At 44.4% G+C, this 14,438-nt stretch overlaps 1 protein-coding gene across 2 annotated transcripts; it reads left to right on the top strand.

Annotated features, from left to right (window-relative positions):
* The first annotated feature begins 107 nt into the window (after window positions 1–107).
* On the top strand, window positions 108–10,386 carry POLR3F (RNA polymerase III subunit F). 2 transcript variants are annotated; one of them, XM_080408884.1, is made up of 10 exons: window positions 152–236; window positions 618–745; window positions 954–1,071; window positions 3,145–3,212; window positions 4,229–4,296; window positions 4,926–5,038; window positions 6,997–7,140; window positions 7,911–8,018; window positions 8,953–9,144; window positions 9,725–10,386. In XM_080408884.1, the coding sequence occupies exons 3-10, from the start codon at window positions 1,015–1,017 to the stop codon at window positions 9,800–9,802; spliced, it is 828 nt and encodes a 275-aa protein (XP_080265010.1). In that variant the 5' UTR covers window positions 152–236; window positions 618–745; window positions 954–1,014; the 3' UTR covers window positions 9,803–10,386. The 2 variants fall into 2 exon arrangements, with proteins under 2 accessions (XP_080265009.1, XP_080265010.1); XM_080408883.1 differs by lacking the exon at window positions 618–745 and having other exon boundaries at window positions 108–236.
* Window positions 10,387–14,438: the final 4,052 nt, after the last annotated feature.

The following is a 14,438-nucleotide window of genomic DNA, read 5'->3' as shown; positions in this document are numbered from 1 at the left end:
CCCCCGTTACCACAGACGCCGCGCGCCCGGCCGCGCCCCCCCCTCCCCCGGCCCCCGCAGCGCGGCCGCCCATTGGTCCGCGTCCCGTTGCTGCGCAGCCGCCCCCACGCCCCGTCGCGCCGCTCTGACGCCATCGGACGGCGCCGGGCCTGGTGCGGCGGGCGGGCCGCCCCCGGCGCCATGGCGGAGGTGAAGGTGAAGCCGGAGGTCCCCGACCCCATGGATATAGAGAACAGGTGGGGGGCAGGCTGCCGCGCGGTGGGGACCTGGCGGCGGGGGGGGACAGGGCCGCGAGCGGGCGGGGGGCTGGGCCCGGCCGGGGGGAGGGGGGATGCTCTGGGCCCGGCCGGGGGATGCTCTGGGCCCCGGCCGGGGGGTGGTGGTGCCCTGGGCCCGGCGGTGCCGGCGGGCCCGGGGGCGGTCAGGAAGCAGGTGCCGAAGGGGGGCTCGCTGCTGGGGGCGCGGTGGGGAGGTGCTGTGGCAATGAGGGATGGGCGCAGGTTACCTTCGCCTGCCCTGCTGTGCCTCCCTGCTTGGAAAAGGGAACTGTGGCTTCTCTGGATGAAGTATTTTTTTTCTAAAAGGTAATTTCCTCGGTATTTATGTTCTCTGACTAGCTGGCAATTCCTTCCCGTCAGAACCTGTTGCGTGATGAAACTGTACAGGGAGCTCTAAACCCATGTTGCTGTTAATGAGAGCGACATAAATGGGAGCGCTGTGTTCAGTGGTGTCACCACGACTACAGGTAGTCTGTCTGTCCAGCAGTTACAGCAGAATATTTGTCAGCACAGGGAGTAGACGCTAAGTGCCCTCGACAGATATCACCAAGAAGCAGTTCATGGGTGCTTTTCCCCTGAGTTTTTTTCCCTCTCTTCCATTCTGACTAATACTGTTTGGATTTGGTTATGGATGCAACAGAACGTGATTTTAAACTTGCTTTTCTCCTGCCCTAGGATTATTGAGCTGTGTCATCAGTTCCCTCACGGTATCACAGACCAGGTGATCCAAAATGACATGCCTCACATGGAAGCGCAGCAGCGAGCCATGGCGATCAACAGGCTGCTCTCGATGGTAGGATGATCTCACCTTCCTCGTGTTACTTCGGCCAACCTGGAGCGCTCTTTGTACACCCAGTCTGTGTGGTACCAACTTGTTGGGCAGAGCTGGCAAATTAATCCCTTTGGATTTAGCAGCATTTGCCATAATGTACAGTTACCATAATTTACTTTTGGTTGCCATAAGCACTCATGATTACCAAAGCCAGCTAAAGCATACCTCGACATACTCTTTCCATTCTGTAGCACAAAGTTAACGTGAATGTGTACATCCACGTGGATTTCTAGGTGGGAAAGCTACTACCACCGAGAAGTACCACATTTGTTATTTTGATGTGTCTAGAGTTCTTTGGTCTTCTTTTCCCTGTTTATTACTTTGTAAAGCAGAATGTGATACAGTGGTCTAATGTAACCGTATGATGCGAGTGTAGTTGCAGTGGTTCAGCAGGTGAAAAAGTGGTGATAACAGGTGATAACCACAAGGCCCTTTAATGATGGGGAATGAATTAGCTAGAGGTAAAAGAATGGATTTTAGCCCACGCTCTTGTATGTGGAGCTCTTCTCCAAACTCCTCACAAAACTCCAGGGTTGTGGATTAATAAGCAGATGAAACATCTCAAAGAATTTTTTTCCATCTTCTGTAAATTTCCCGCATCTCACTGGGCATTCCCCTTTACTGTATCAGGAGTCAGCCTAAGACAGGAGTGAGGACGACAGTCAACTGCTTCTGCAGTGTATTCAGAACCAGATAGTAGCCGTTTAGTCTTGTTGGTTCAGTGTGGCATAAAGTTGAGTATCAGCTAAACGTTTGAGGTCTTTAAAGATCAAGATACCTTTCAGTTCCATAGCTAGCCGCTTTGTGGATGTGTGAAGTCAGGAAATAAAGCAGACTGAGTGGTACAGCCAAGAGAGCCCTGTTGAAAAGAGGGGTGCTTGCTTTCTCAGGTAGAGGGGGTGTTGGAAAGTATCCAAGCTGAGGAAGTTGTGGTGTGGGTTTTTTTGTTTGTTTATTTTTTACTAACTGAAACTTCTTAGCTTGGACCGTAGTAGGTGGCACTGGAAGTAATCTGATCTCTCTTTTTGGTCTTTTTGCTCTCGATGTGAGGTTTATCAATACATTGGATGTGACCTTGTATGTTTGATAACTTTTAAAAGGGCTGGCCAAATTTCATAGTGGGGCTTCAAAGATAGTTAAGTCTCTAGAATTTTAAAATAGATGGTTTGGAGCGTGTGTAGATACCTAGTAAGTACCTCAAACATAGGGAAAAACTGCAGTGAGAGCTCAGCCGTAATGGGCCTCAGGTACTTCACTTGAGATCAGCTGCAAGTACATCATCTGTAGAAAAGCGTTGAAGGGGTCATCCTGAGGTGTGAGCTTCAATCAGCCACGTAGTGCATATCTATAAGAAACAAGGCTGTAACTATGGGTAAAGTATTAGCTGGCAATGAAGCAGTAAATGTTAGTTAATGTTGTTATACACAGTTATGCTCCTGGGCTTGTCTAATTGTTTGCCCCTTCAAAATAGGAAATAAGGATTTTCCCAGCCTAGATGTACACGTCAAGGGCAGAACAAATGTTTTCTCTGTGAGAGAGAGGTGCCAGTAATTTGCCTCTGAGAGGCACTGTCTACCCTGACTGACAGTTTTCCAGTTAGTAAAAAAGAGATAAACTTTGCTACTGAAACTCAGAATTGTTCAAAGCTTGCACAGTGGAGCTCCACTGTGATTTCTGTGTAGCCGTGCAAGTCAGTGTTTTGGTGGAAAGTGAGAGCAAAGCATGCAAGAAATTGAAGTACCTCGTACAATGTGAAAATTAGGAGAAATAATTGGAAGTGCATAGGTGTTGTGGGAAGAGGCAGGAACTCTTGTTTGTTATTTCTGCTAGATGATGTTAAGTGGATACTTGTCAGGGAAAAAAAATATCCTGAAGTGTATTATTGTTTCCCATGGTTAGAAATGTTAGTTTTCCCTTTTCATTATTCAGTTGACATGAAATAAGGTTTTTATTTTAGAAGTTTAAAAGATCCTGGCAACGTTCTGGAACAAGCTATTTGAAGGAAAGTAAACTTACTGTGCCCATCTTTCCTAGGGGCAACTGGACCTTCTCAGGAGCAATGCAGGTCTCCTGTATAGAATCAAAGAGTCTCAGAATGCCAGGTAAGCCTTGTGTTTGCTGGATAAATATATTTGGAACACAGTCCTGCAACTCATGTGCAGCATTGCTGAGAAGACACCCAGCAATGTAATATGGATTCTGTAACATAACTGCTTGTTTTAGGAGGGTGCACTTAACTCCCCTGAGCTGATCCTGAAAAATCTACTAGGTGTAGTCATTTCTACTGAACAGAGGGTGCCATGGAACTGTAGATCTAACTTCCTAGCAGAGTTCCCGGTCCAGATGACAGCAAAGTGATCTATACAAACATGTATATGCTCAGGTGAAATCCAGCTGAAGCCTGACCAAACCATCTGCAAACTGTGGTTCTGTGGTCTTGCTCGCTGCTTATGTTACAGGATCAGCACTCATTTACAGCTGTTCCAGGAGGCCACTTGAACTCATGCTCTTTGATTTATTAAAGTGTACCTACAAACCATGTCTTGTGATGCCTATGTAAATCTGGGTAATGGATGCCCAGACATACTTTGGGAAGAAGTACCCTTCAAAATAATCCCCGGTGCAGGCGTGTTATCCTCTATTTCAGATGCTTTAGAAGAAGATCGCTGAGGTCAGGCTTTCTCAGGCCAGTGAAAAGGCATGTTTCTAGAGTTGGGAGCATGCTGCTATACCTTTGAAGATGTTCTGTCTAGAGACAGATTATCCTGAATTATGCTCCATGCTGTGCTTGACCTTCCACAGTTGTGTGGAAGTACATGACTCCAAATTCCTCATTGTTATGACAAGTTGAGTGACTCCTGCTTAGTCACTTTTCTTTCATACCATGCTCTTTTCTCTTTTCCGTGGCTTCTCATTGGCAAGTGTGTCTTGATCCAGAGAGGTTTAGTGTCATGTATTGTATTTGCCCATGGCTGGCTTATTGTATAGGGGTTTTTTTCTCTCCTTTGTGTATTGTGGTTTTTTTTTTTTCACAGTACTTGTTTGCAGTTTAAAACAAATCCAACTTCTTTCAAAGTTTGGACCTTTCAAAAATCCTAACGTCTGTCTTATTTTACAGTAAAATGAAAGGCTCTGACAATCAAGAGAAGCTGGTTTACCAAATTATAGAAGATGCAGGCAACAAAGGTAGTTTACATAAGTTATAAACTGAATAATACTAATTCTGTTTACTTATGGAACCATTCCGGTCCGGACTTTTAAATCCTTATCCAGATAGTACAAATATAAAGTCTAGAGTCCCCATACTAGGACTGTAGCTAATGTTCCATGTGTCTGCTTTTTAAAAACAGAAGAGAAGATGACACATTTCTCTATTAAAATAACACATTTTCTTTTAAGTGGAGAGTGTTCTTGGGTTCCTCAGCTTGACAGTCCCATAGAAAACTCATATTCCAGGTATTCTGAAAGAGTCCCCCAAAAGTCAGGTTGTTATCTGTCTCTGTTTTAACGGTTGTACCGCCAGCAGAAACCGCAGCTAGTAATTAGGCTTTCTTAGCAGTTGCTGCCTGCTATAGTTGAGAGATGGCAGGTAGAACTGGCTGTTAGTCTTTGCTTCAATAAAAATATAATTACCTAAAAATGCAGGAACATTTGTGATGCATTCGTGTTGGCAGTGAGATGGGATCTGGTTGTAAGAGATACGTCCTATGGTTGGCAAGCGAGTCAAGCAATGTTGTGTCCAGGCTTTTGGTCTGTGAGTATGTACAGAAACAAATTGTTTCTTCAGTTCTGTTCACCTCTCTGTTTTTAAACAGGTATTTGGAGCAGGGACATTAGATACAAAAGTAATTTGCCTTTAACAGAGATCAACAAGATACTGAAAAACTTGGAAAGCAAGAAACTAATTAAAGCAGTTAAATCTGTGGCAGTGAGTATTTTGTGACTTTTTAAACAATTTCAGATATTTGGTGCATGCTGTGTATGTTTGAACAGGGGACTGGGAGCAGAGAAACCTCATTCTGCCTCCAGCTTTCTCACTGACTGTGCACCAGTGTTTGACACTTTGTCTTTAGCGTACAGGTGTGAGGTGCAACAGGTACAAGAGGCTATAATGTTTATTAAATAATCAACGTACTGGTAACAAGCTGATTAATAAACACAACACTATTAATATACAGTTCTATCGCTCTTCCCACTGCTACTGAGTACACACCATTACTATCAGTTTGCCATTTTAATTCCCTTAATTCCTTATTGCACACAACTGTTGTTGTATTTCTGTTACCCTTCACAAGCCTCTCGCACTGCCTGCTGCTAATCTGCAGTTTGTCACAGTTTTCCCTATGCTTCCATACCTGGTCTTTAAGACATCAACTAGGGAAGTCTGGCAGGTTTGCCCCCAGCATCCCAATGGGCTTGTGTGCACAGGTCGGCTTCTCTGCTGTCTGTACCCATCCACACCTGCTGTCTGCAGGTCCTGCCCTCTCTTGTTCTCTGATTTTTGTGCCGTCTTTTCCTTTTTTGTTTCTTAACTATCTTATCTACCATTCTTTTCTCCTCTCTCCACTCAGTCTCCACCCAAATAAGCAATCTGACCATAATTACTTTTTCTCCATCGGTTCCAAAGGTACTGTACTCCAGTTTGGTTTTTCTGATACTGAATCAGTCTCAGCTTTCTATATGGGACTAGTGATATGGTTGCCTTGCTGCAAATGGCCTTGCAAAGTTCCTCTCTCCCAGAGATCCTGAAACTGCCTTCAGGTACCTGGTTCACACTGGATTTGTATTGGTTACTTTGACAATTTCTGAGACATTTAATTCTGTTTTAGTCTCTGTTCCTCTACTATGTTCCAGTTACTCCAGTACTTTCTTATGTGCTAACACACCAGACTTATGTGCACCCCCATACCAGAGTAGGGCTTATCCTTTTCCATGCTTTTTTCACACTGTTGTAATGCTCATGCAGCATCCTGCGCTCCCTTACCTGCTTAGTTACAAATCACTGGTATTAGCATGTTCTTTGGATGTTGCTCTGGTTGCAGGGCCTGGTAAATCAGGAAAACCACTTGTTTGTGAACTCTTGGAAGTTCTGCGTTGTGTGTCTTTTATGCATGCTGGTCTCATCTACATTGTGGAGGCAGTACCTTGGCTTGCATGTAGGGTTTTTTTGGGGGAGGTGGGTGGGCAAGGGTGTATGTGAGATGGGAGAATAACTTCCTAAATAAAAATAAAGAAGTTGGACATAGAAAAGCAGTAGGTTTTTCATGTTCTCGTGAGATGCTGGCTTCATCTAGTCATTCAGGGGATGTAATGCTGCTGTAATTGTTTCAGCGGTTGCTGAGTAGCCCTTTGGATGACTGTTACATTCCCATTCACCTTATCTAGGTGTGGCATTAAGGAGCGGGCTCATGAGGGCTGACTTTAACTGCAGGGCTTAGTCGTGTAAGGGTCCTCCTGTCATCAGTGCACGGGTTGAATCCTGCAGAAACAGCTGAAAGCTTCTCCATGAAGTTTGTTTTTGCTGTTTAAAGTGTCTAAAGACACTTTCCTGCCTGCTGTCAACTGCAAGGGGACATTAGAGCCAATAGGCTAAAATTAAACTTTGAAATATTCTTCAATGAGGTTTGTATTGTGTGCACATTGTTAGTAGGATTCTTTCTTCTAACACTATGTTATAAAAGGATTAGGAATCTAAACTTATTGATCTTCTCTTTACCTTTATGTTACCCGAGGGTCAAACTTGTTAAGGATTGCTCAAGTCAGCTGGATTTCTGTGCCCTCAGTTTTAGGAGTAATGAACTATCTCTTTTTGCAAATATCTTCTGAAATCTTCCTTTTTAAAGGAAGACTTTCAGGTGTTAAGAGCTGCACGCTTTTCTCTAACAGGCATCCAAGAAGAAGGTGTATATGCTATACAACCTGCAGCCCGACCGGTCAGTGACTGGTGGGGCTTGGTACAGTGACCAAGACTTTGAGTCTGAATTTGTGGAGGTGTTAAATCAACAATGTTTTAAATTTCTACAGAGTAAGGTGAGTGCCACTACTAAAGTCTCCTTCCATTTGTTTGGTACCAGTAATTATTTTCTTTATAAAACCAGTGACAGGCAAGGCTTAACTTTTCCATAGTGTTTTCCATAAGTGTTGGCTATTGTTATAACTGGATTGGCAAATCTGTACTGGACCATTATTTTTGTCACAGCAAGTGTGATGGTGTTGCATTTTAATAATGTATAATTTCATGCCCTGTATAGGGAGTGAAGCCTTCAGCCTCCAAGGTCCAACGACAAGCTAGGCAACAAAGAACGCGTGACCAAAAATCTAACAAAAGTCACTTCTGTTCCCTGCAGAACTCTTAATTTCTGAGAGAGTATAAGGCAGTAGTCGATCAGCTCTGTCTAGAAGACAGTTTTCCCTAGTTTATCTGCAGGAGAAGCCTGCTTGCCATTAAATAAGTCCTATGCAGATTGCAGCATTTCTCTGTTCCATTAAAATATATTTTAACTGGCACTAGGTACAGCAGAATTTTTTGTCAACAAAATGCAAAATGTTAATATTCCTTCATACTAACTTAAATCACTGTGTAAATTGTGTCATATTTAGCATAAAATTGTTTGGTTCTGCACTGTGTTCTGTCACATACATTAGTCGTAAGGGTATATAGCTTTAGATGTTTAATAAAAAGCATGTCCCAGAAATGGTTTGGAAATCAACTTTTTTGTACTTCAGTCTGCCTGAAACTGAACCATGACGCAGGCTCCTGGCAGTGAGTACTGACTAACTCATCTTTGCTTTTTTCTCAGGCAGAGGCAGCTCGAGAGAGCAAACAGAATCCCATGATACAGAGGAACAGCTCATTTGCCTCATCCCATGAGGTGTGGAAATACATCTGTGAGCTGGGTATCAGTAAGGTCAGAATAGACTCATCTTACTATTGTCAGTGCGTGACTGCCTATAGGAGTTGGGTCCTGCAAATTTGGTGAGGGTCCGCTAAGTGCTTTAGTACCTTATATTTAGTAGGGTAGTGGAGGCAGGTTTTGCTGCTTTATTGCTTTTTTAGGAGGATCATGGATACTGCATGGGATTCCAGGATAGTTTTTGTATGTGGATTTTCAAAATATATAGAGGAGTTAGCATTCGCATCATTATTAATGGAGTAAAACTTACTTGAAGTAAGTTTTCCTTTAACAGTCTCAACCGGTTTATATTTTATAATTTCTCTCAAGTTTTCCTTGCACTTCAAGCAGATTTAGGGGAGGAAACAAAAAAGGAGGAAAAAACCCCATGCAATTATTGATCACAATGAACAGGTTTATCTTCTCCGGTCTTGTCTCTTTCTTCTTTCATGGTTATTTTCCTGTAAAACTGGAAGTGTATCGTGTTAGGATGATGTAGACCAGGGGTCCTCAAACTTTTTAACCAGGGGGCTGGTGCACGGATGAAGTGGCAGGCAGTCATCTGTGGCTGCTTGGTTTCCCCCCCCCAACCCTCAGCAGGGGGGTTCTGTAAATAGGGGGGCCAGATTGAGGACCCTGGGGGGCCGTATCCAGCCCGCGGGCCGTAGTTTGAGGACCCCTGATGTAGACAATTGAGGTGCATAGGGAAGTTCTTTTTGGTAAGCCAATGCTAGTGTAATCCGAAAGTGCCTGGGAGGTAGGAGTATTGGTATTTGCTGCTGCTCTTGTATCTGCACAACCCCATAAAGTGCCCAGCAAGCGCAGTGCCTTGATCTGGGCTAGGTTAGAACTCTAAGGATTTGTTGCTCATGGTGTTTGCTCTTTTCCTCCTTGCACGTCTCATCGGCATGCGTCTTTCCTAATATTTATTTGACAAATTGTTTCTTAGGTAGAGTTGTCAATGGAAGACATTGAAACAATTTTAAATACACTAATATACGATGGAAAAGTGGAGATGACTATTATTGCTGCAAAGGAAGGGACGGTAGGCAGCGTGGATGGACAGATGAAGTTGTACAGAGCTGTTAGTCCTCTCATACAACCCACTGGATTAGTCAGGACGCCCTGTGGACTCTGCCCTGTAAGTAACTAATTCTGTACATGAATAGGTGGGTGCATGCAAATTTTGAATACAATCCTGCAGCCAGCCAGCCAGCACACTGCAAGGCTGTGCGTGTGCATGATCCTCGTGGCTTTCGAAGGCACTTCTAAGCATAGTTGGTATCTGGGATACCTTAGCTAGGGTAGAAGAGGCAGGTTCTTCAGTTTAGACCAGGATATTTTGCACTTATGTCCTGTCCCTTTACTGGGTCGAATGTAGCCTGTTCCAAGTTATATTGTTACATTTTCTGATCCCAAGTTTTCCTACTTAGTTTTTTTTAACAAGCTAACTTACTTCTGTCTAGCTTTTGGGCTGTCCTGCTTGGATTGTAAACCAATACGTAGGTAGAACTTGCCAGTGTGTCTGTTTGCGTCATTTACTATGGTGGGGTCTGTTTTGCTTCCTTTCCTCAGCACTGGCACAGGACTTCCTAGACTTTGGCCTCTGTTAAGGCTATTGTTTTTCTACTGGGGGAGAAGCAGAAAACATGTGGGCATGTTACTTCCAGTTAGATTGTGCTGGCTGTATATAATTACTCTGCTGGGGCTTTCTTTTGCAGGTTTTTGATGATTGCCATGAAGGTGGTGAGATTTCTCCGTCAAACTGTATTTATATGACAGAGTGGCTGGAGTTTTAAAGTGAAAGAAAACTAAACTGGATTCATGCTTCACAGCCAAGGTGACAAAGCAGCTTGCTTTTTTAAAAGTGGACTTCTACATTTGTGAGCAACTTCAGGACACTGAGTGACTTTGTTTTTAATGAAACATAAAGCAGCAACATCTCAGTTGTGTGAGTAGTCCTGTGAGTGGACTGGAAATTGCATCAGCATTGAAGATTAAGGCTGAAGTAGAAATGTAGATCCATTCTTGTACCAAAAATTGGTTGTGTGACTTGAAAAGTGCCATGGAACAGCTTGGTGCTGATGCGTGTTGGGTACTCCACAGATGCTTATTCTGGATGAAAGAAAACAAGTCATTAGTGGATCAGAAAAACCTGCTAATGAGTGTTGTCAAGAATGAGATCCCAAACTTTGCTTTCAAAGCAATGCTGCTGGTGGGTGCTTAACTCCTAAGCTGGCACTTTCCTCCCATGACAGCTACCATCTAATCGAAGAGTAAGAATCTGGTGTGGAAAAGATCCTGAATGTGTCAGACAACTCACTGACTCTTTATTATATTTCTTACCTGCTAATTTATCATTAAACCACTGATTTTTCATGTACTTCTGTGCTTCATTTCCTCCATTGCTACCATTGCCTGGTGATCGATTGGTTGTATTTGTTCCTTCTGACAGCAACAAGATCATCATCAAATCTGTGGTGGTGTGTTCTGGCAGCTGCATCACATACATGGATATGTCAGCTGAAATTTTAAGTAGAAGTAGTCTGGAAAGACGTATTTTCCAGGAGAGGAAAAGAGTTCCTCTGGCCTAATAGTACAGGGAAAATTTTTACAGATTATCTGGCATCTTTTTCAACCCTGAGGTTATTCAGTGGTAGTTGTTTGTACATAAATGGCCTTGGTTTGTGATCTGAGAAAGGCATGATACCAGCATATCATCCAAAAGCCCAGTGTTTTCTTCCTGTGAAGTAGAGGCCATTTGTGTTTCTTTTAAGTGTGATCTCTCTGGCCTCTCTGTATCACTCTGGACTGATGAATTGGCAATAACACAGACCCTGGTGCTGTGGTAAGCCTCGTGCCCAGGGTGTGTCAGGCCATGGACCTCTCCAGAGCTGTGTCTAGTTTCCTCTGGCTGTCGATGTCCATCTGGCAGTATTAGAGGGGTGGAGTGTCTTCAGAAAATGTAGATTTAAATCCCACTTGGGAAGTAAACATTTTTGTACCAACTATGTTATATTAATTAGTTACTCTACCTTAACCTATAATTAAGCAATGTCTAGGGGGAAAAAAATCAGCTTCTTTTTCATAAATGAAAATATTGTGCATATATGGTACAGCCAGCCCCTATACCATCCAGAATAAGGACTGGCATGATGTACTAGCAGGCAAGGCAGTGTAACGCATGAACTGCACAGAGATCGTCTGGTCCCAGCACAACTTACTACTGGTGGGTTAATCTTGCGATGTCCTGGCTGGATCTCTACACAGCTACTCAGTAGCTTCACAATAGCCTCCCAGCCGGGAAACCATTGAGCCAAGCACAACACTGGACCTGTTGCATCTATCTATTTGCAACATTCCCTGTCTGAAAACGAGCCCTCCTGGGCACTGTGTTGGGAGGGCAATGGTCAAGCACCTCTACAGCTGAGTTATCAGCATGTCAGGTCATCTGACCATCAGTAGTAAGCGGTGGGCTAACAAAGATTTTGGGAGACGGTTTACCTAATAAGAGTAGGGATTCCACATCAGCGATTTCAGTACTGTCCAGGAGTTTGCACCTTCTAAAAGCAGTCTGCATCACATACGAAGTGTTCAAATCTTGCTTGTTTCCTACTTAGAACATGGGTTGTGGACAGAAGGCGAATGGTGGCAAGTGCTGTACAAAGGAGGAGGAAAAAAAAAAAAGAGGTTCCTGTCTCATGCAGGGCATAAATAGAGAGGCAAAGGCTCCTTGTTTGGGAGCAGCTAGGCATGCTGTCTCAGACTGCAACAAACAACTAGTACCGACCGATAAGCCGGTAATGCCCATGGAAGGAGTTTGATTGTATTTGCTAGTGTGAGCACCCACAGCTGGCTCTTTCTTTTGTTGCAGTGTTGCCTCAAGGTGACAGGGATGCTTATCTCTGCAGGGGCTGAAGGGCTCTTACAAAAGAGAAGTGGGGGTGAAAAGATCAATGTTTGTTCTTTCTCTGCCCCCTTTAACCACTCAGCACACAGCAAGCCTGGGGAAGGCGTAGCTTATTTCGCTGGAGGGAGCCTTAACTTCAGCTTCAGGCATCCCTTATGTGGCCAAAGGTGACACTGAGGTGTGGGGCTGAGGTCACCTTTGTCTTCCTGTTCAAAGAGGACCTAACACAATGGGGTCCTGAATCTTGCTGCTGCAGAGGTAACACGTTGATTGTGCTCTGCTGCAGCTACAAGATAGCTTTCAGGGAAGTGACATGTCTTTAGCGTGCAGGTATGTCACTTCATGCAGTATAACCATATTCATTGGCAATTAGAAAAAGGAGAGAGGCTTGTTTTCAGTGAAGAGCTTCAGAAAGTAGAGAGCTGGTTTATTAAGGTCTTGAAATTCTGGCTCGTTTGTATTGGGCTTATTTGGTTGAGATGACCTTTACGGTCTCTGAAGCTTCTTAGTGTTGTAGCTGTAACAGGACTTCTCGGATTTGGAAAAAACACATCTACAGAGAAAAGTAGAGCTATTTCACTTCTCTGTCTGTAAAACAGGAATCTGATCTAGTTCTCAATGAATTACAGGAATGAGCTTTCAGCCACTCTGGTTTTTCATGAACCTGGTTAATCTATCAGCCTGTAGTTCTTTTTTAAAAAGGGAGTGAATACTAAAAGGTAGCATTAATAGCCCAGTCTTTTCTTTTCCTCCCTGAGTTTCTTCAGTCTCCTCTTCTACCCGGCAAAGCTGTCCCTTTTACAAACTTACGAAATGCAATTTTTTGAGGAACCTGCAATACTAGCTCCCCTACTATGACACCACACCACGTGTAGAAAGCTGAGAGCTGAAGTTAACCCTCAAAACACGGATGACTGCTTGTAGGCATGATCTGCGCATTTCTTTATGCAAGCCTCGTACAAAAGGTCACAGTTCAGCCGCTGCAGGACCACGAGGTACCTCCTGGGTGGGAAAGATCCGTTTTCGTGAGCCCTGGGGTGTTGCAGACCCTGCTGTGAACCCACCAGGCTGTTCTGAGCAGTTTCCTCACTAGTGGTCACCAACTGTCTAAGGGCAAGTTGGAGGAGGGTCACTTCCACATGCCATTTCCACGTGGAATCAAGTGCAAGATTGCTTTTTATTTCCAAGAGAAACATTAACTACAGTACCAGGCTGAATGGTGAACTGATGGAGTACAGCTAGCAGGTACTGTTCGACATGTCTAGCCTTTACAGACCAACGTTTAAAACATTAATGGCAAACTTGAAGCTTTGACAGTGACAAAACACTTACACTGTGGCTGCGTGGCTGTGCAGTTTTTCCTGCTTTTTTTTTTTTTTTTTAAACTTACTCTGATCGTAACTCTCGCCCTACGGGGAAGTACGAAGCGATGGTTGTTGATCTGGTGTGTTTGAGCGCCACCTTCTGTCTTGTCCTGGTATTGCTGCCCTAGGGCTCAAGAAAGGACCGCTCTTAAACCGTGCTTGGGTTTCCTGGTTTGCCTCTGTGCGGAGCAGGTTTGGGGAAGAAACAACAGCGAGTGGGGAGAGCTGGGTCTCCCTCTGCTGCCAAACACTTCATGCTTTGAACCAGGGTATAGACACCTTAACACGCAGGCCACCTCATCCTCTTGCTTCAGGTGGCTGGGACTTTCTGTCATTTGACCTGTGAGAAATGGGCAGCCAGGCCCTCAGCTGTGCTGAGCTCGGCTTAGCCTGCAGCGGACAAAAAGGTACTGTGAGGAGCTCCATGGATGGTGTCCAAGTTCTTGATGAAAATGTTTGCTTCCTCCCTGAGAAAGGTTATTATTGCACTTGGTGCACTCTTCAGGAGGTCCTGTGGGGAGGAGGGGAAGCAGAGCTCAAAGCATTCTCCTCTTTCAGCAGTTAAACAAAACAAGTTGGGGCTTATGTAGGTAGCCAACCCCCCCGCTCCCCCCCTTTGAGCAAGCTTGCCATTCTTCCAGGAAAACAGATGAATGGGAAAGCTTTTACTTTAGTTATTTGGTCTAGAAATACAGGGCTTTGGGATTGTTGTTCCTCTTGCAAACTGTTGTGGTTTAACCCAGCAGGCAGCTGAACACCACACAGCTGTTTGCTCACTCCCCCTCAGTTGGGGTGGGAGTGAGAAAAAAAGGTAAAACTGGTGGGCTGAGATAAATGCAGTTTAATAGGACAGAAAAGGAAGGGGAAGTAATCAGAGAATATCCAAAACAAGTGATGCACAATGCAGTTGCTCAGCAGGCTGCCACCCCCCTGGAACTCTCTTCAATTTTTTTTGTTCAGCATGACATCATATGGTATGCAACATCTCTTCAGCCAGTTGGGGTCAGCTGTCCCAGTTGTGTCCCCTCCCAGCTTCTTGTGCTCCCCAGCCTGCTCGCTGGCAGGCAGTATGAGAAGCTGAAAAGCCCTTGACTTAGTGTAAGCACTGCTCAGCAACAACTGTGTGTTATCAACATTGTTCGCATCCTAAATCCAAAACAC

This window comes from Falco punctatus, assembly GCF_963210335.1.
Source record: "Falco punctatus genome assembly, chromosome: 12".
Classification (NCBI taxonomy): Eukaryota; Metazoa; Chordata; class Aves; order Falconiformes; family Falconidae; genus Falco; species Falco punctatus.
Note: the sequence above shows the minus strand (reverse complement) of the source record. Positions and strands in the feature narration are given on the sequence as shown.

Bases quoted from the DNA above. Each gene is read 5' to 3' on its own strand.
- POLR3F (XM_080408883.1), top strand. From the start codon at position 181: ATGGCGGAGGTGAAGGTGAAGCCGGAGGTCCCCGACCCCATGGATATA. The intron at 4,297-4,925 runs GTAGTTTACATA...GTTTTTAAACAG, and splicing joins AGAAGATGCAGGCAACAAAG to GTATTTGGAGCAGGGACATT. The intron at 5,039-6,996 runs GTGAGTATTTTG...TTTCTCTAACAG, and splicing joins AAGCAGTTAAATCTGTGGCA to GCATCCAAGAAGAAGGTGTA.